The following is a 20,910-nucleotide window of genomic DNA, read 5'->3' as shown; positions in this document are numbered from 1 at the left end:
GAGCAAAACACAGATGGTAGGCCTATGTAGTTTTGCGAGTCTTATACTTCACCATCAGGTTGACTTGCTGGACTTGTTTGGAGCCGAACAACCCTGCATGACGAGTTACGTCAGATGTTTTTACCTCCCGACCAAAGTGTAACTACATGTTGTGGACTAACATTGTCAGGGTTTACTGGACTGGAAAGCTGTATCATGCGCTGTCTGGACAGTGATTTCATTTAACTACCCTTAATAAAAACAGCAATCTGATTGCTTACGTTTTAAATTGCAGTGTTTTTTACGACTATTTTCAAATTCATTATTTGTTTGTTTTTTATCTTATGGAAATGATTGAAGTTTAGTCTATGTTTAGGCAGAATGAAAACAACTCAAAACACCAACTGAAATCTGCCACTCTGCACTCTTCTGTCACATTATGTTTAAATACTCTTAGTTGATTTACTTGTATTTCTTCATCAGACAAAAGTCACGTTCACACACATGTTAAGAAAAAAAAATTAGCAGGGTTGGACTGAGTCAGAGGTGGAGCCAAAGGAGTGCCCAACTTAGGGTGCATCAGAATTCAATGCAACATTTTAACGTCAATATATCTGAACTGTCTGGGGTTGCATTTTGTTCGAATGCACATATAAATGATTTCTGCAAAGTTTTGGAAAAATTCATTGAGATTTAGAGGTGCAACACGGCATGTGAAATTTTGAACATTTGCATTGTGGGGTGTTTTCAGAACTCCAATTGACAACTTCACAAGGCTGACATCAAAATGCAAGAAAATGCCTCGAACCGTGACAAGGCTCCGATAGAACTGAGTCGCTTGTCATGCAGTCACAGTTGTCATACACGGATTGCACGGCATTGCTGGTAAAGCTGCTGTGCGGTTGCACCTCTAGATCACCATGGATTGCAACAATATTTTGCATGTGTTGTAACAACATGAAGTGGAACACTTTTAGCACCCAGACATATCAATATGCTGGAAATGTGTATTTTGATGCATCCTAACCCAACTCCTTTATTTAAGTAAAAGTAGTCATAGGCTACCGTAGTGTAAAAATACCGCTTTCAAAATGTTATTTAAGCAATAAAAGTGTACTTAACGTATCAAAAGTGAACGCACAAAGTATTCTGCATGGTATTATTTGATTATTATTACTGATTCATTTTCATGTAAACAGGATTTTAATGTAGTTGGTCAAGAAAGAGCCAATTGTGACTACTTCATAGCCTACTGTTGAGCAAGGCTGGATTTTCAACTGGGCAAATATTGCCCTAGACCCCCAGCAGCCCCAGGTTCACCGCGTGCCAATGGATTGTATGCAATTTGATTAATTGCAACAGGACTTTGCACCACTAAACTAGAATATCTACATAATAATTGTGAACTGTTTTGTTGAGGTCTCCTGTGTTAAAGCCTAATTTTGATCAAACATCATTTTAGTTTATACTATACACATCCCTAAATAAAGATGTATTCATTACGGTCCTTATTGCAACAGGCATCCCAGTCTTTGCCAATCCGTGGTCAAAGATACTCTATTTCTATTTGATAAAATACATTGCACTTTCAGCAAGGATATTAATAACAATATCCCATACTGCTCTCTAGTGGTTATCAGAAGTGCTGCATGTGAATTGTAATGCATTGATGCCTTCATGAGGAGGTATAATTAAATCAAAATGTTTAGAAAGCTGGCATATCCCAGTTCCCTCAACACACTGAACTCACGCTGATTCTCAGCGGATTCTCTGACAAAGTGACAAAACAAGTAATTTCTGCAGTAATGAATCTACATTGAATCTAACAAATATCGGTGCGCATTTATCACTGCAATTCAAGCCTTGATCCAAACCACAGAAATTTATTTGGATGCAAAAGCTGTATTATGCAAGGAAAAGCAACATCAGAGGATGCATATTTACAAGACACAATGCACGTTAGTAATCATACATTGGCATGGACAGTGTCAACAGAAATTTACTGTACATTAAAATCGGATGTACCGTTGAGAAGCATGAAAGAGGGGGAAGGTAAATACGATATGGCTGTGCTTCCACAGTAGAAAGATGTTTAAGTTATTGATGTTACCATCAGCCAAACTAGAACCAAAATACAGTGACAAACCTTCAATGGTGTCATTAAAACATGAAAGCACTTAAGTCACTGAGTTGTAAGTGTTTTGGAACATTGGACATGCTTTATTTCAGAACTTTTCACAATTTATTTAAACATCTCACATATACAAAATAGGTACAATAGACTTTGTGGTTTCATTTTTTGAGAGAGAGAGAGGCCGCCTAAAAAACTTTCAGAATTGGATGAAATGTGTGCTGTCAATATGAACACTCAATGTGGGTTATTGAATTTTAAAAAGCCTGAACAAAAAAACAAAAAAAAACTTCTAGACAAAACAAAAAACCAGACATCAGAATTAGAAACATTCCACCTGCTTAAAGTGGGGGAGCATCAGGGGACGAATGCAAGACTCCTCACATGTCAATACAAAGTAATACAGTAAAAGTGGTTAGCTCCACAGCTGCATATTAGCACCATAGATCTCTGCTTCAAGTAACTGAGCACCTTCCGATACAGCTTGAAGCATTAGAAGTCTTAACATCTCGGTTGTGGACCCAGGTTTTGTCAAAAGTATTTTCTTTAGGTACAGGCATGAGGTAGCTTAAACCTTTTTTTCATGGAAATTGTGGTTTTAAACCTCCTCTTTGGAAGATATACAAAGACCACAAAGTGATGCATACTTTCAGCGTTTTTATTACACTTCTTTTATTTTTTACAAAAGGATGACATGATGTCCCACAACAAGCTGTTTTCCCGCGTCCCTTTGGGTTGCTGTATTAATTTGCATTGCACAAATGCAAATTCAGTCCATTCAGTCCTCTCAGATAGTTGCCCATCTTAAGCAAGTGGATGTGCAGAGAGAAATCAGCATTCAGTATAAAAAAAAACAACACAGAAAGAAGGGCAGAGATTTTGTTTTTTCGTTCTTTCTCTCTTTTTCGTTTTTAATTTATCATGAGTCTATTTATTTGAAACAGACTGGGCCAATGTCCAAACCAAACTCCTGGTCAGCTCCACCAATGTCCAAAGGTGCAATGTCGAGGATGGGCAGGCGAGATGGTTTATTTGTTCTGTACTCAATCACTGTCTTGCTCCATTCACCAGTGTGTCTCTGCAGGCGTAAAAGGAAGAAAAAGAGAGACCAAATGTTAGAATAACGGCAACACAATACAAATCACACAGCTGTGAAACAAATTTGCTCTGTCTCATGACACCAAAAACTGCATTAATGTAGCAATTTATCAACAGAGTCATTTCTTCTCCATGAGGAAGAATGAAACTGAAGCGATGAAGGTGACAGTAATGACCAAAGAGCAACTCACAGTGCAGCCATCCTCCAGCACGGAGAAGGTGAAGCGGCTGTTGCCCTCGGCTCTCAGTTCAACATCGTTGGAGCCCTGGATCACCACAGCCTTCTTCAGGTTACCGGTCTCATCACTCATGTAAGCATTGCTGTTCTTGCAGTGGTAGGTGATGTTCTGGCTGGCCTGGTTGGACAGCAGGCGCATGAAGGCAAGCTGGGTGGCCATGCTCTGGGGGCTGAGGGTCTCATCATTGTAGGTAAACTGCACGAAGAAAAGAATATAAAATATTACATCTGTTTTTACTGTTATTTCCTGGACTTGTGTGCTTGTGTGGTGTTTAAACCTCTTTTATTTGAAATAAAGTAAAACATGTTTCCTCTCTGTAGAAGCTCACCTCAGTACCACCGTTGATGGTCTCTCCGAACCAGACGTGCTTCTTGCCCTCGGTGCTTCTGAACCAGTTCTTGCGGGCGATGCTCTCGGGGTGGGCATGGATGCAGGTCTCACGGGTGGTGAAGTCGCAGAAGACCTTGATGGCGTCATTGATGCATCCCTGGTTGGGGTCAATCCAGTAGAATCCTACAGAGCAGAAAAAAGAGTGTTTACTCTACTGCATATGGGCTCCAAAAGACATTGTAACCTTAATAAATGTAAGTGGTATTAGGCCAACAGTGCTGTCAGATTAAGTTGAGTTTACCGTTGCTCCATTCGGGGTGGCTGAGCTTGATGTCACGGCAGGTGCGGGCAGGGTTCTTCCTGGATCCCTCAGGGGTGAGCAGGTTCTCGATCTGAGTGTTGAGGGACTTGATGGTGGCATCGACCTCGTAGTCCTTGGCTCTCAGAGAGGGCTGATCAGCTCTGTACTCATCGTATCCAGAGACATCATATCCACCACCAGCGGGGCCGGGAGGTCCGGTCAGACCGGGAGATCCAGCAGGACCCTGATATGGATAAAAGAGAGGATTGTTATGTGGATCCCAGCAGCAGTTGTCAACTGTCTGGTTTACAAGATTCTAGATTTGCTTACAGCAGGTCCAAGGTATCCAGGGGGTCCACGAGCACCAGGAGAGCCAATGGTTCCATGGCCACCGGCTCTGCCATCCTTACCAGGGGGTCCGTGGGGTCCAGCGGGTCCCTGAAGAGGTTATCACATGACACAGTCAAACTTTTGTCTTTTTTGGAAATCCTGGATTACATATGACTGTACGTTACTGTATGTCCTGCATTTGGTGTTTTAGTGATCACGAAAAGAACACAATGCAACAGAGAACATTGAGATGGTTATTAATTACTAGCTCTGAATGTGGTTCATCACATTACAATGAACACTCTCTCTGTCATGGTATCTGGCACACTGACCTTAACTAGCTCTGCTAATTACTCGCCTTTTGATTTTTTTTAAATTTGTGCCTCGATGGAGAAAAGTGGAACAAGAAAAACACAGGTGTATTGTGGGTTATTAGGATTCCACTCACTCTGGGTCCGGAAGGTCCATTTGATCCAGCAATTCCAGAGTCACCGGAAGGTCCCTAAGGGGAGACAACGTGCATAACTGAGTGACATCATAGAGAGACATTGTAGATAAGTTAAATATCAGCACATATGTTGTGTGCATTATGACAGTATGGGTCACTCACAGAAGGTCCAGGCATTCCCTGGAGACCAGCATGTCCACGCAGACCCTTCATGCCTCTCTCTCCATTGTCTCCACCAACTCCCTTCTCACCACGGGTTCCAGCAGATCCCTATAACACACAGGCGCGTGATACATCTGTGTACTTTTAGGTGATTAACTATTCTATGTACTATTTCTATGACTATACAGGTTCATTGTACTTACAGCGGCACCTCTAGCTCCAGCTGCTCCAACAGGTCCAGAGGGACCTCCTGGGCCCTAGAGACAAGAAGAGACATGATTGAAATGATTAGTTCTGTTTGGACGTGGCCTTAAAGTGAATTCCGTGAATGCATTGCTGTTTGTACATACAGACTCTCCACGGTTTCCAGGTCTGCCGGAAGCTCCAGATGGTCCATTAGGTCCAGGGGAACCAGAAACTCCCATGGAACCTGCAGGTCCGGGCTCACCACGGTCTCCCTAAATACGGTGGAAAGGTGTAGATGTGGATCAAAGCACAGCATATGTGTGTGCTCACAAGTGCTTCAATGTGTATGAACAGGCATTCATTACCTTGAATCCAGCAGTACCAGGACGTCCAGGGGGTCCATCGTTACCAGAGTTACCCTGTAGATGGCAAAGAATATTACAGCTTACATCAAAGTTTCTATCTTGTTATCAGGGTCCATTTTTTTGTTTAATCTACAAAAGTAAATCGGAGTTACATTTGAAACAAGTCATATTTCGATCAACTAAGAGTACTTCTACTGTGATACTCTCTCCACATTTGGTTACCACTACCAGGTAATTGCAGTACTTGTTATGGGCCAGATCAATCCTTACCTCACGTCCGGCCTCTCCCTGAGGTCCGGTCATACCAGGCAGGCCAATGTTGCCAGAGGGACCACGAGCTCCAGCGGAACCAGGAGGTCCAACTCTACCAGGCTCTCCCTGTGGTAGGATGCAGAGAAAACCACTGGGTCAAATACAGTCACAGGCTTTATACTGTATGTGATACAATAGGTATGGAATTAATGTTTGACCCTCTGGTAGATCTTTTCTTTAGCAACGGTGCAGTTGTTAATTCAAACCATCCTGGAAAATGGGCATGGTGTCTAAAAAACTATCCACAAATTTACCAATCCACCAGCACCGCCGGGTGTACCACGATCTCCTCTAGCACCAGCCAGACCAACGAATCCTTGGAATCCAATAGCACCACCGGTTCCAGGAGTACCAGGAGCACCCTAAACACACACAAGCCACATATTAATGCATTGGCGATGGATGTATATGGATCTATATGTCCATAATATAAATGTATACTCATTTATATTTATTTTTCAAACAGTTGTTGCTGTTGTCAACATTTCAGTGTTCCATGGTCTAACTTACAGGGGGACCAGACTCTCCAGAGGGTCCTTTCTCTCCAGTGAGACCAGCGGGTCCAACCATACCCTGCTCTCCAGAAGGACCACTGGGACCAGCATCACCACGGAGACCACGAGGACCATCCTTACCAGCGGAACCGGGGGAGCCAGGGGGTCCAACAATACCCTGTGAGGAGAAGAAGAGCCAAATGTGTTCATGTCAAGTGCTCACTGATATGAGAAGATGATCTGAAAATGTTACTTAAGTAATTCAATGCATTGAATGTGGGCTTGCATGTGTATGTGTTAACTAATGTTATGCAATATAAGAGCAATACTCACAGCGGGTCCAGAACCACCAACTCTGCCAGCAGCACCAGGGAAACCAGTCAGACCCTGCCATTGGAAACACACAACATCAAAGGTTACACAGCATCAATCATGTGTGGTGTGTCTGTTTGTGTATGTCTATGTGTGGGTTTGAGTGGACATCAGAGAGGTAAGATAAAGATTTATTCTGGCCATGGGGCACAGATGAATAAATAATAAAAAAATAACAAAAATGTTCAATTTGGCTTTCCTTGAACTTTTGTCATTTCAAAAACATGGCTTTCAGTTCTGCTGCAGCTATGATAGATTTAACAAAAACCTCATTTATCTCAAAGTCAAGGATTTGTGAGTTTGTGGCTCAAGTGCTGCAGGAAAAAGCATTTTCATAGTATTTATTGTGGAAAACTGAGAGTTACTTAAAAAACAGTGGTTGTCCTCTGACATTTTCATTTGTTAAAAATATAACTTTTTAGATTAAACTGGCTCTTTAATTTAATTATGTTAATTTCCAGTCACTAAATGCTCTAGTAGCCTTCACTTGAGTTAAAGTGAGTGTGTGACTGTGACAGGTAAAAAAGTGATTATATACGTGTTTATGTATACTGTTTTTAAGGATCTTAAATGCTTATGGATTTAATAAACGTATTCAGGAGGAAGTATTTTCAATGTTTTAGTACTCACAGGAGGTCCGTTGTCTCCACGACCACCAGTAGGTCCAGCAGGTCCAGATGCGCCCTAGATAAACAAAAATAGGACACCATTCACATTACTCCTATCTCATGTGAGTATTTAAATTGTCAATGGAAGTGCTTGAATGTCCACTGTAAAGGGTACTAACAGGAGGTCCAGACTGTCCAGCGGGTCCAGAAGGACCAGATGGGCCAACTTCTCCCTTTACTCCACCAGGTCCACGCTCTCCTCTTGCTCCAGTCTGACCGTCAGAACCCTGCAAACAGGAAAAGTAATGGGGCTGGGTCAATATCTGGGTGTGCATGTATTTGTATCATCGTATATAATATTTTGATGATCAGCTGCATGGCTTACAGGGGGTCCCGCGAATCCGGGAGCTCCAGCAGGTCCAACCTCTCCACGCTCTCCCTGTGGAGGACAAGCAGTGGGTCAGAAAAAACATTTTTTTCTGCACATAAAAGCTTTATGTTGTACTTAAGTCTTTGTCTGATATTTGTAATTTATGGTGAAACAGGTTATAATGAAGGAAGTCAGCCACAGCTACTTACAGAGGATCCACGAACTCCAGCGGGGCCGGAAGGTCCGAAGCCACCGGTCTCACCCTGGAGGAGAGAACAGTGAGTGTTTCATTAGCTTAGTATAGCTCCAGCATCTATCCATCAATCCATTATCATCCACTCACACACATGATACCTTTTTTGCCAGCAGCAGCATTGGTATAAACAGACTTTTATTTATGACATAATGCTAATGAAGTGTCATTGTTTTTTTTGGTCCAGAAATATAGGCAAGTGTGCAGTTAACAGTTAGGGAAAAGGCTGCTGCAAAGTTGTGCATCTGCCTGCTGCATTTATTATGGTATCACCTATGCCATCCTAAATTAAGCTGTCGTTGAGCCACCAGGTGGCAGTGTTGAGGTTCTAGCACCAGATACAATGCTAAAGTGGGGGTTCTCCTACAGAGGAATGTGATGATCAAGGATGTGGATTTGGGTTGGTCAGCCAAGAGATCATTTCTGACTGTGATTTGATCTCAAACACACGTCTTGATGGTTTTCTTCTTTAGGTCACTGGTACGAGAGTCTTCCATCCATCTTGAATAATGTTGGAGGCAGCCATGTTTTAGCTCGTTAATAAGCTCCTTAATATTAATTAATCTGTGTTATGTTGTTCATCCTCAATGTCCTCATTCTCATGGTTCATGTCAATATTTGTTTTGTGGTAAATAATATCCACACATCACCAACTTACCTTATCACCATTGGCTCCAGTGGGTCCAGGAGGTCCAGCGGGTCCAGCCATACCCTAGTATGAGAGATGAGACACTTAGACCAAGCTCTGGTTGTTACACTGTTTTATATCAAGTGCCTCCAGAAGAATTAGAGTTGAACTTACACGGCTACCATCTCTTCCAGCATTGCCGTCAAGTCCTCTGTGTCCACCCTCTCCCTAAAGGAGAGAGAGAAGGAGGGAATAATAGAGAGGACATTTTTTCAACAGGGATCACATATAACAAACACAAACTTTAATACTTAAATCCGATGCATTATACAGAGATATAGTTAAAAGCTCATTTTCAGGCAGGTGATCAATGATCCAAACAGCATATACATTACATAAAACAAGTATTATAAAATAAATACTATTCACTATCTGATTATTAACCTCATCTCATTAACAAATGTGTGTTATTTTGAGGGCTGACATCCCCCTATATTTGCAGATGTAGATTTTTGGAGTTTACCTTCTCTCCCTTGACTCCAGGGCCACCAGCTGCTCCACGCTCTCCGGGCATGCCACCAGGTCCCTGGTGTCCAGGTCCACCTGCAGCTCCAGCAGCACCAGGCTCTCCCTGGAAACAGACATGACAAACTATTGTTTCTTTTTGCATAAAACACACATGATTGTATAAATACCTTAGCTCCCATATAAGCTGAGCACCAACATATTCTGATTATATGGGATCATTTTACTCAGAAAAGCAGATAAACAACCTTTTTTGGCAATATTTTACCTTGCCACCATCGGTTCCAGGGGCTCCAGCGGGTCCACGGGGTCCAATGGGTCCCTGAGCTCCATTAGATCCGGCAGCACCAGGGTTACCACGCTCTCCCTGCAGGAACACACATAGGGAGTCAGTGTATTGTCTTCAACTGGTTGTTTTATTATATGAATGCAAATGTAATCTGCCACAATGACGGAGCTATACTGTTTTTTCATCATTTGCAAAATCTGAGAGGCTACTCGAAAAATAATGGGTCTTGGTTCAGTTGAGGTTTTGAAAGGTAACTCATCCAGAATATTTAGTTGAAACTAAAAAAGTCTCTGTAGGACATGAACAGGTAAACTTACCTTGACACCAGCAGGTCCAGCAACTCCATGGTCTCCAGGCATTCCCTGTAAAGAGACAAGAACGGTGGGTTAGAGATGTACTGCTCATTCTACAATATGTGTGGTTGGACTGTACAACATGTTGTAAGTCAGTGTGTGTTACTTACTCGTTCTCCGGCCTTGCCAGCCTCTCCAACACCTCCAGCGAGACCGGGCAGACCCTGAAAACATCAAGCAGCAACATCAGGACCAAAGGACTCAACAGTTCTATTCATGCAGACACTGCTACCTCAAAAGTACACCTGAGGTGCATGTTATATGTCACATGTTTTCCTAAACCTCTCAGGAAAATATGTTGTGAAGCTACCAAGATGATATGGCAATTGGACTGAAGTTGCTCTGATAAATGGACTTATATGTTTTTGAATATGTTTTTTGTATTTCCTTTTCTTAGCTCTGTTTACAATGAGCAGGAAATATAATCAGATAATGGATCCGAACCTGGAAACCAGGAGCTCCAGAAGATCCCTGCTCTCCCTTATCACCAGGACCTCCCTGTAGCAAAAGAGAAAGAGAAAAGAACAGTTTTAAAAACGGCACATACATGGTGTCGGTATTTGTCTGAAAGGGCAATTTATATATATGCATATGTAATAAGGATACTTACAGCAGGTCCAGTGGCGCCAGAGGCTCCATTGTTGCCATCAGGTCCAGGAGCTCCCTAGATAGGAATATGATGACATGTTATAACAACTGACAATGGAGCTGAAACAACCATGATAAAAGGTGCTATCAGTAAGTTACTGTATTAAAAACTTGCAGGTTATTTTTTGACTTACTCTCAGTCCAGTGGGGCCAGAGGATCCCTTATCTCCGGGCTTGCCACCCTCACCCTGACGGAGATAAGAGGTAGGTTAAGCACAGGTTATGATAAACTTAAAATTAAACTCAAAATAGAGCTCCAAATGCCTATCGTTGCTTCTACTTACAGAAGGTCCTTTGGGTCCAGGGAAACCAATGTTTCCGGGCTGGCCTCTAGACCCAGTTGGGCCGGGAGGTCCAGAGCGGCCATCTTGTCCAGCTGGGCCCTGGAGGGGGAAACGGAAAGAACAGCAGGATGTTAATAATGAATATCAAAAACATTACATAATGAGATTGTGTCCTTAAGTAAAATGTTGGGATATTATGAATAGATTCCTAAATTTCAGTGTAAAATTCAGATTTACTCACAGCAAGTCCCTCCTTTCCTGGGGGTCCGGAGCTTCCAGGGCTTCCTGAGACTCCCTGTACATGATAAACATCAATCAATAAATCAATCAATCAATTAATCAAACTACATTTAAATCCCTTGTCCCAACTACCTTTCAACAGTATTGGGTTTAATCATGCACACAAGTCAAATTAATTTCACACAATAGCCTTTCACTAAAATCATTACAGCGCTGCTGCTCCAAGCTAGAGGCCTTTTCTCTCTTTAACCTAGACTCAGAGAACTAACATGGAGACCAGAAGAAAAACAAACTTAGCAGAAGACTCACCCTGAGACCAGCTGGGCCAGACTCACCGGCACGGCCAGCATCTCCAGGGGGTCCACGAGGTCCAGAATTACCAGTGGAACCACGGGCACCAGGCATGCCCTATGAGAAGGAGACAAAGAGGTCCAAGAGGAATGAGGAGGCAGTTCCACCTTACGACTGAATGTTGACTATATTTGGAACCAAAACAGAACTTTATTTCTGGCTTCTCATCAGTGTAATTAAATATAGATTTGCGCTATAGAAATAGCATGTTAGGGGAAGGAGATTTGTTCACTGCATACTTACAATTGGGCCAGTTCTTCCTTCACTACCACCCATACCACGGCTGCCAGGGCTTCCCTGTAAGAAAGACACAGGCATCAGCAGGTGATCCAAGAAACGTGGCTCTGAATATGGAATTATATGGGTTCAACGCCACCCATCAGAGATGGTCTGGTACTCACTCTAGCTCCACGGCTTCCAGCAGGTCCAGAGGCACCGAGCTCACCATTGGGTCCTCTCTTGCCCTCCTCACCCTGAGGTCCGGGGCTTCCCTGAGGTCCAGAGTTACCCTGAGGAAGGCAACAGAGAAGTTTGAGCGACAACAGTCTTCAAATTCTGTGAACTTTTAAACTAAAAGATCAGGATGTAAGAACTTACAGGCTCTCCTTTGGGTCCGCCATCTCCCTTGATACCCTGAGCACCAGGATCTCCCTAAAACAGATAAACAGACAATATTGGACTATTTACACTATTATGTGTACATCTGCATACTTTCAAAAATAATATGTTTTTTTGGCATTGTTTGTGTGTTTGTTGTGTACTCACAGAGAGGCCTCTCTGTCCAGCTGGACCCTGAGGGCCCTGGGGTCCAAGTCCTCCTCTTGGTCCGGGGAAGCCAGGAGCTCCAGAAACACCAGAGGCACCCTAAATAACAGCCATGACAGACAGGTGATCACTAGAGCCTATCTTGAAACATTGCCTACATTTGATCATGATCTACTTTTTAATAAAATACTATTTTATGTTCAGTTGTAATAGCAAAAATAAACACTGCATCCTGCAATTGGCCAAATTAAAATATGTCAAATAAAACAACCACATTATTGATGTGTTATCATGGGTTGCATTGGCTTTAACCTCTGTGTGACCCTAACTGACATTTGACCTTCGCATGCCCTAATAGTACAACTTGAGTACTTACAGCAGGTCCCTTGGCTCCATTCAGGCCATTAGTACCGGGGTTTCCCTGCAGGAAAAGAACAAGAAATTAGGGAATCTTATTAAAACACTCATTATGAACACCTTGCTACAAAAATGTGTACATTAAACTTTCTTTTTAAAGATTTAAAAAGTGCACTCTAAAGATATGGAATATGTTATAATATCACACAAGGTAAATAAAGTAAATGACAATCAAACTGCTCTGTAAAGGATTACGTTAAGGGAAATGTGGCAGACAAATCAAAACAAATCATAGAAACATATTTTACAATAAATGTCAATGGAGTTTAGGAATTAATCAATATAGTCTGGAGCAACACAACAATCAAGACAAAATCTAAACAAAAGACATAATTTTGCTTATAATTTTTTCAAGAAGGTGACTTGGGAGTCTGAGTGGTAACAGCTTTGTATACGTACAATGGGACCGACGGGGCCAACAGCTCCATTGACACCGGGCTCTCCTCTAGGTCCTTGACCTCCAGTTGGGCCATTAGCTCCACCAGGTCCAATCTCTCCCTGTTAAAGACGGAGATACATTCATAATCAATTAATGAAATCATAATGAGGCTGTTTCTTAAGGTTGTGTTGGAATTCTGAAAACATATGGTCCAAAGTGGCTGAGGCTGTTACATGTCTGAACTATTCCCATGGGGATAACCACAAAAAGCTATTTGGATTGTGAACATTGACAGGTGGTTAGGTGGAGTTCTTTTGTCTGACAGATGCTGATGCTGTATGCTGGTGAGAACCCACTCCGTTTGTGACCCTACACATGAACATCTCTGTGAGGATGTGTTGCCAAGGAATAGTTAATGCCACAGAAAGTAACATCACAATTACCTTGGGTCCGGGGCCGCCGGGGAAACCTGGGGGACCAGCAGATCCGAGAGGACCCTGGGTAGAAGAACAGCACATATGACATCCATATATATGCAATAAAGGTCAAATCTCACATTAAGTTTGTCTAATATCGGTGCAATAATATTCATATAATAATATTTAGTAGCATATTTATCATTCCTCTGATATTATATTACACATTTATACGTTACGATATCAATCACCAAGTACAATCTTGATTGGTATCTTGAGTTCAATATACCCAAAATGCATTAATCTTACAAGACTTTAAAAGGCCAATACTCACAGCAGGGCCAGAGGGTCCAACATTGCCATCAGCACCACGAGAACCAGCAGGGCCAGCAGAGCCGGGACGGCCTCTCTCACCAGTCATACCACGAGATCCCTAAAGAGAGAATACACAATAGAAGTCATGACAAATGTGTCTTTACTGCAGTCATGTAGGAGCAAATGATGAATAATGGCAACATTATTATTGTGGCAGGGTTTGTTAAGGTAACTACGGTTTTGTGCATAAATGGTGAACTCGATCAAAAACTTACAGCCAGTCCAGGACTTCCACCAGCTCCGTGGGCACCAGACTCACCCTGTAGGAGAGATGGGAGAGGAGATTAGGTATCTGGATTGAAGGGACTCAATGTCAGAGGTGAAAACCCTGTCAAAGTATTGGTAACACTATATATAATTGTGGTTTGTGTGTGTGCATTTTATATCTAGTTACACTAGAGAAACTATGTTAAATAAATGCATCCTTGCAGAAACTACAATGATTACTCTAAAGTCTAACCCTAAAGGCTGACATCAACATTAACACATGAGGAACTGGGATCCTAAATCATTTAGTACTCATTGGGTGCCCTCCTTACCTTGGCACCGGCACCACCGTTCTCTCCCTTGCGTCCATCCAAACCAGTGTAACCCTGTAACGCAGAAAGAGAGTGATGATGAAAGATGTTTGTGAAGGGCAAATAGACATCACATGACAGCCTGTGGACGATAAAAAGGGATAAAGAGTGCTATTATTACCACTATTAATTGGAACTAAACCGTGCTACTTCAGAAACAAGTAAGAAGAGATAAAGGACAAAGTGAGGAGTATGTGGCATGCTTGTTCGAGCTCTCATAAGAATATATACTGACAACAAGACATCCAAAGTGTCATGTAAGACATTCAGGAAGCTTGTCTATTTTTGCAAAGGTGGTTTTACTAACTGGCTTGATCATTTCTTATGCAAAAAAGGGACTGAACATCCTAATTGGCAGCCATTAAGCTCTGAATTAAATCTACATTGCTCGTCAGGAGGCAGGAAAATGGAAGTTATTTCCATAATCCCTCCCAGCGTAACTCGTTATGGGGCATGATGCTCCAACATAATTTAGTCCACACAGCACAGGTGTAGTTTTTCCACCATTTTGTGTTTGTTTTAGAGCAGTTCTGTCTGCCAGTGGGCTTCAGGTGATTAGGTGAACCACGCAGTCAAGTAGAGGACAAGATCAACACTCACTCTGTGTCCCTTCATTCCTGGAAGTCCGGGGGTTCCAGGGAATCCACGAGCACCCTGCCAGTCAAAATAGGGACAATATTACTGAGACATGCTTCATATTTATCGTTCAGATGTCTGTTTTCTATGTGTTTGTTTTTATTCTCCTTGTTTGGGAGAACATGTCTTACCTGTGGGCCGGCGGTACCTCTGTCTCCGGGCTTGCCAGGTCTGCCGTTGTTACCCTGTGAGTCAGCAAAATAGACGTTTCCATTGGACTTTGTCGCTGCTTTAGTCTTTACACAACTTGTAAGCTAGTAGTGCGTGAAAAGTGCCTTTAGAAACACAAAGGTATACGTACATCCTCTCCAGATTTGCCAGGGGGTCCAGATGGGCCACTGGAACCAACATGGCCCTTGGGAAGGAAAAACAGAACATTTAGGATCTCAAAGACAACAAATACTTTTAGGATTGTGGCATCACATGGATGAGTCTGACACAGAAATGTGCCCAAAGCAGTTCTAAACACATGATAATTTAATGAATTGTATTTTGGAGGATAATCTTACAGTCTGTCCAGGCTCTCCGGGCTCACCAGGGTGTCCAGTGTGTCCCTGAGGTCCCTGTTGAATGACAAGAGGCCGTTATATATAGTATAGAGTCATATGTACATTATAGCAACAGCAGAATTAATTTAGATTAGGAGAGGGTGTGTGAACTTACAGGGGCACCAGAAGGTCCAGGAGGGCCTCTAGCGCCAGATAGACCCTGAAAAGGAGAAATACGTTCATTAAACACCTCATTCATCATCAATAAATGAATCTACGCTGGTGCGGTTTGTCATGTGTGTGAGGACTGGAGTCATAATTGCAAGGTGTGAGATACGTATCCTACCATAGCCTATAAAAATGTATGTGAAGGCTAGAATGTAAAGACAGAGATAAGTAATAGACAGCTCAGGTCCACGGAGGTCTGGATCTATTGAAATAAAGGTTGGTTTGTAGGAAGATAAAGGTGTGTGTTTATTTATGTGTGTGTGTGGTAGAAAGAGAGGGTCCCTCACCATGGGTCCAGGGCCGGGATCGGGAGCTTTTACACCATCGTACTGAGCAGCAAAGTTCTGAGAAACAGAAGAAAAAAACATGACAGATTAATCAGTCATATTGTCACTATTGAACAAGCAGAGCATAGATCCAGTTCCAAGCAATAGCACTGGTCCCCGTTTCCAGGAGTCCATGTCTATGTTATTAGCATTACACAACAATCAGCCATGAAAAAATACTGTAACATACAACAGCTGAATGTGCTTTTTTAAATTGGTCCTTTTTGCACCTATACACTGATTTACCATAACATGGAAGTGAGCACCCTTTATAGTTCAGGGGTTGAAATCTTAAAACAGATTTAACTTATAGTACTAAAAGAAACGACAAAGGGTCAAAGGTCATGGAGTTATGACAGCATACAAAAAAGCAAAGCAGCAGGGGTGATTATTAACGTACAGAAACGTGGCCTGCAGCCCCGAGTGAGCTCAGACACACGACTCACAGACATGTTGCAATGCTCTTCCTGCAGTTTGCATAATGAGGATCATCGGAAGTCAAACTACTGCTAAAAGTGCATTATCGTTTTAGTTACTTACTCCTCCGAGTCCAGGGGGGCCAGGGGGGCCAGTGGGGCCATCGAGTCCGGGCTTGCCATCTTTTCCATTTGGGCCTTGAGGACCCTGTAAAACACAGATGATATGTGAATAAACACAGTTACTGAATAAACATATGCTGATGGGATGGTTTCTTGTGATTCTTTGATTGTTGTATTTCATGAATGAACAGAATCAAGAGATAAATAGATAAAGCTTTATCAATGTTGTCGCAAATTGTGTTATTATACGATATGATGAGCAGACTTCAGTTGAGTAACAATGAGGGGGAAAAATTGTATGTATCTGCTCATAGAATAAATGAGGGAAATATTTTAAATAGTACCCATTATATCCATTCGCATCACTATTATTGTCCCTAAACACTAGGGCCTATGGGTGATGTGAACAAAGGGGTGTGGCCTACTGAGGTTAGAGGGTCAAAAAATGTCAACAAACACAGTGTCAAAGATGCATAAAAAATGCACCACATTAAGTGCATTAAATTCATATTTGGTAACAGTTGTTTGATCAAAGGAAGCAGAGTTTGGCTTCAGCTTACCCTGTCACCTCGAGGTCCTTTGTCTCCTCGGGGACCCTGCAGCAGAAAATCACTCAGTCAGACCAGAACACAGAGCGGAATACTGATCTTAAATATTCTAATCTGAAATACGCTAAATGTAACAAAAAGCTAATCAAAACCACATAGGAATTATATTAAAAACAATCTGGTATGATAAATCAATAAAATGTGTATGATTTTCCAGTGAGAGGATAAGCAAGTTAAAAAACAGTGATTAAAACAGACATCTGAAAGATGCCCTCTGACCTTTTCTATTCTAAACTACTCGTTATGTGTCTGATATGCCACATTGTAGGTGCTAAATGACACATAAGAACCACATTATGTGCTCACCATGACTTTTCACTGAATAACAAAGAAGATAAATGAATGTAAGACTTATTTATTTAGTCTTGTCAGGTCATTTAACATTTTAAATTCAGCTCTCTTGTCTTTTGCATGATGATGAGTGACCAATGTAAGAAACAGCTAAGCATGCTAAATAAGATGTGGTACTATAACAAGGATAAATTAAACATGCTCATGCTGATACAGGAGTTACAATGAAAATGCAGCCGAGCAATGTGCACTTGATACAAATAGTCAAGGTGTGCACAGAGACGCTAAAAGGATCGTCCCAAACCTCTAAGGAATATGTTAGTCCATGGAACAAATAAAGTTCTGAGATGTTACCAGAACCACACAGAGCATACTGCACCTTTAAAACATTAAACTGATAAAGGCAATCTCAATTATGAGCAGAGTCATTTAAACCAACCCTTGTCAGGTTATGTTTGTCTTACATTAGAAGGGCCTCATTCTGATGTATAACAATTAAATAATTTACTATTTTTAACTTATCCAAGCTGAAGACCTCAACCTTTCCTAACTGGTCTGAGATCAGCTTTCGTAAATCAAAATCAAATTCTAATCAAGGAGCAGGGGACGACTCCAAACTGATCCAATGCCAGCTGTTAGGGGTAAACCTCCCTCTGCCCCTCAGAAAGGATCCTTTGTACCAGGCCCCACGGGTACCTCAGAGCTGTGGTTTTAGCTTTCATTGACACAAACTTTAGCCAATAGGACCCTCACCTATTCATAGACAGGAAGGGAGAAAACTGAGAAATAACTTGGTTCAGGGGCAGAAATTCCTCAAATTAAATTCTCTGCCATCGTTGAGATTCATACGGTCAAGACCAACCGAGAGGTCCTGCTTTCATGGGATATTTCACAGCGTTGGAAGATTAAAACAGCAAAGCGACAAGGTAAAACTATCATTAAGACATGTGGCTTTCATGATTTCATGCATGTGTACTAACCGAGTCTGTGGCGTTGGAGAGATGAGGAGGAGGAAGAGGGAGAAAAGGAGGGTGGGGAGAGAAGAGACTCTGTTAGAACATGATAAGCATTTTGAGAGCAAAACAGTCAACTGAAAAAGAAACAACGTCATTTCAATCCATCTCTAATCTTTTTGATTGCTTTAACCTTTTTCCTTTGGGTCAATGAAAAGAGTTCCGTTTAAACAAAAAAATGTACACACTAGACTGCAACGACACTATGCAGAAACAAGACTGGATGCATTCGTGTAGGATGTTAAAATGCGCAGCAGCACCGTTACACTATAGAAATATCATATTCAAATATGACTTGCAAATGTTCATCGTAAAACAGAAAGCTGCCACGCCTGTGTGTTTTAAAGGAGTTCAAGACTGCGAAATACAAAATGACATTTATCACCAGAATCTCGAACTGTTAAACAAAACCTTCTGTCAGGCTGAACACGTATGGCTCTCCTGCATTGGTTATTTGCTATCATTCTGTATACTGTTGCACACGTCTCTGCTCATGTGTGAAAGTGTAGCTGAGGTCCATCTCTGCATGCTAAACGTCTTCACACTGTCTAACTCTGCATTGAATGTGAATCTCAGTGTTCAATAGCATTCCAGAAGGATCCGGCTACTAACAGGCCTGGACTGGTAGTTTGTGCCCTTGGGACATGAAAAGTTAGACTGCTCCTGCAAACAAGATACCAATTACATCACTTGGGGGGAAGATTAACATAAATTATTTATGCTGTTATGATTTCTGTTGCTATATTGTTAAAAAGTGCATTTTCGGATTTGGGGTAAAAAGAGGTGAATTACAGCCCAATTAGATTGAATCCTCCTCCTATTCAAAATAGTAAAAGCAGTTTTGATTTTCTGATGACTCCATACTGGCCAATGTTCATGGCTGATGCATCTCTCATCCAAAATTTGTTGCAGGTGGACATCAGCTGGTCATGGCTGGGCTTGGCCCAGCTGGGACCTCCCCATGAACTTTAACATGTCATGTCCAATCTACACCACAAGACGGCGCACTTGGACATGCAAGGTGATGGGAGACTATTTAACTCCCTCTACTATAACAATACAAAAGTTACCAAGAAGCTTTAACTGTAATGTATACGTTGTGGTCAATTCTTTAAATCGTTTTTGGCCTAATTAATGATACATTAACTATAACTATAACTATAAAGAAAGTCATTGACAAGTTATGGCACAAATCTAAAACGACTATAATCTGTTAGCATTTAGTCTACTTTCTACTTAGAAAAACTACACTAAAACAACCACCAGATGTGCCTCTCCTTGGAGAGGAACAATCTAATTGGTGCCAAGTAGAAGTTTCCCCTCATGGCCACCAGGGGGAGACCTTGCTGTTTCCTATAATAAAGCCTCATTAGCTGGGCGTCTGGATGGAACAATATGTACAACGCCCCACGAAGTTTTTCATGTTGAAACGAAAATTCACATTTAGACTATTTAGATGACTCCACATGCATTACACGTTTTGAAAAGTCCCTAGGCCGATTACTTTAGAGGTACTTTTCAAAGCGAGAAAACGTTTTTCAGGAGTGCAACTTCTCCCTCTCGGAAATTAATGAAATATAAAATAATTGTATCCTTGGGAAAAAAAAGGTGAAGAATCCTCTGCATGAGCTAAATCCGGTTATTCTGCAGAGCTTTGAGCTGTCTTCAGGTTGACCTTCATGTACGTCCCAAACAAAAGTCAAAGCGCAAGATCCTCAAGCAGTGGGACCCAAGAAAAAAATATCCATCACAGAAAAAGAGCATATATTCAAACTTACATTGACATGATGCTAGGTATGAAGTTACTGCAAGCAGCAACAGAATCCGAGTATCCACAAAGCTGAGCATGTCTAACCAGACATGCAGACTCCTTGTGCCGCTAAACCCCTGTTTTTAAACCACCTTTAAGCAGGCATACAGTTGTGATGACACGAGTAACTCCAAACAGAGCGGAAACCTGCTGCCGTGATGCTAGAATAATAAAGTTCAGTCAGGCCTATTTATACGGCAGGAGGGTCCCTCGTCTGCGTGTCAAAAGTCAGCCCACCGGCCAATCAGAGAAGAGAAACCCAATCGGACTCCCATCCCTCTCCAGCTCACACTCAGTCATGTGGTGCTGCATCTCCCAGCCTCCTCTCCACCAGAACCCGCTTGGCAAAGCTTTGGCGATGATGACGAGTGCAACGTTTTAATTAGATCCATTCTTTTTGAGGACGTGGACAGCGTCGAGGTTTTAAAAGGGAGAAGAAGGGCTACGTTTTTTCCTTCTTTTACGGGTTGCAGGGAATCCGGAGTGTCAGTACTGAGATACGGGCGCCTGGAATCCAACCTTTCCACGTAGTTTAGGTTTGCGCGTAAAATGTGCCCGTTTTGGTGCCCATCGGTGGGCTTCAGTTGCCACCAAGAGTGCCCGATTCTTCTCTTTTATGAAGAAAACTTACTTTTACACGCAGTGTAGGAATATCTTTTGAACTGTCTTTGATCTATTAGAAATGGATTGGAATAGACTGTTAGTTTCCCGTTTTTACGCACGGATTTCTTTGAAACTCGTTTCA

At 42.0% G+C, this 20,910-nt stretch overlaps 1 protein-coding gene across 1 annotated transcript; it reads right to left on the bottom strand.

The window, feature by feature from the left end:
- Nucleotides 1-2,176: 2,176 nt before the first annotated feature.
- On the bottom strand, nucleotides 2,177-20,322 carry col1a2 (collagen, type I, alpha 2). The gene is made up of 50 exons (XM_034545340.1): nucleotides 20,134-20,322; nucleotides 18,323-18,327; nucleotides 17,004-17,039; nucleotides 16,445-16,528; nucleotides 15,866-15,922; nucleotides 15,526-15,570; nucleotides 15,372-15,425; nucleotides 15,164-15,217; nucleotides 14,994-15,047; nucleotides 14,827-14,880; nucleotides 14,188-14,241; nucleotides 13,864-13,908; nucleotides 13,608-13,706; nucleotides 13,301-13,354; nucleotides 12,878-12,976; nucleotides 12,438-12,482; nucleotides 12,062-12,160; nucleotides 11,894-11,947; nucleotides 11,698-11,805; nucleotides 11,540-11,593; nucleotides 11,255-11,353; nucleotides 10,947-11,000; nucleotides 10,706-10,804; nucleotides 10,556-10,609; nucleotides 10,384-10,437; nucleotides 10,218-10,271; nucleotides 9,884-9,937; nucleotides 9,738-9,782; nucleotides 9,400-9,498; nucleotides 9,130-9,237; nucleotides 8,781-8,834; nucleotides 8,637-8,690; nucleotides 7,935-7,988; nucleotides 7,741-7,794; nucleotides 7,535-7,642; nucleotides 7,378-7,431; nucleotides 6,709-6,762; nucleotides 6,392-6,553; nucleotides 6,136-6,243; nucleotides 5,840-5,947; nucleotides 5,570-5,623; nucleotides 5,369-5,476; nucleotides 5,222-5,275; nucleotides 5,019-5,126; nucleotides 4,857-4,910; nucleotides 4,409-4,516; nucleotides 4,079-4,322; nucleotides 3,776-3,960; nucleotides 3,400-3,642; nucleotides 2,177-3,188 (listed from the first exon to the last, which is right to left on the bottom strand). Exons 1-50 carry the CDS (start codon nucleotides 20,201-20,203, stop codon nucleotides 3,042-3,044), a joined length of 4,059 nt encoding a protein of 1,352 aa, XP_034401231.1. The 5' UTR covers nucleotides 20,204-20,322; the 3' UTR covers nucleotides 2,177-3,041.
- Between the last annotated feature and the right edge of the window lie 588 nt (nucleotides 20,323-20,910).

The sequence above is a fragment of the Cyclopterus lumpus genome, chromosome 11, assembly GCF_009769545.1.
Source record: "Cyclopterus lumpus isolate fCycLum1 chromosome 11, fCycLum1.pri, whole genome shotgun sequence".
Taxonomy (NCBI): domain Eukaryota; kingdom Metazoa; phylum Chordata; class Actinopteri; order Perciformes; family Cyclopteridae; genus Cyclopterus; species Cyclopterus lumpus.
Note: the sequence above shows the minus strand (reverse complement) of the source record. Positions and strands in the feature narration are given on the sequence as shown.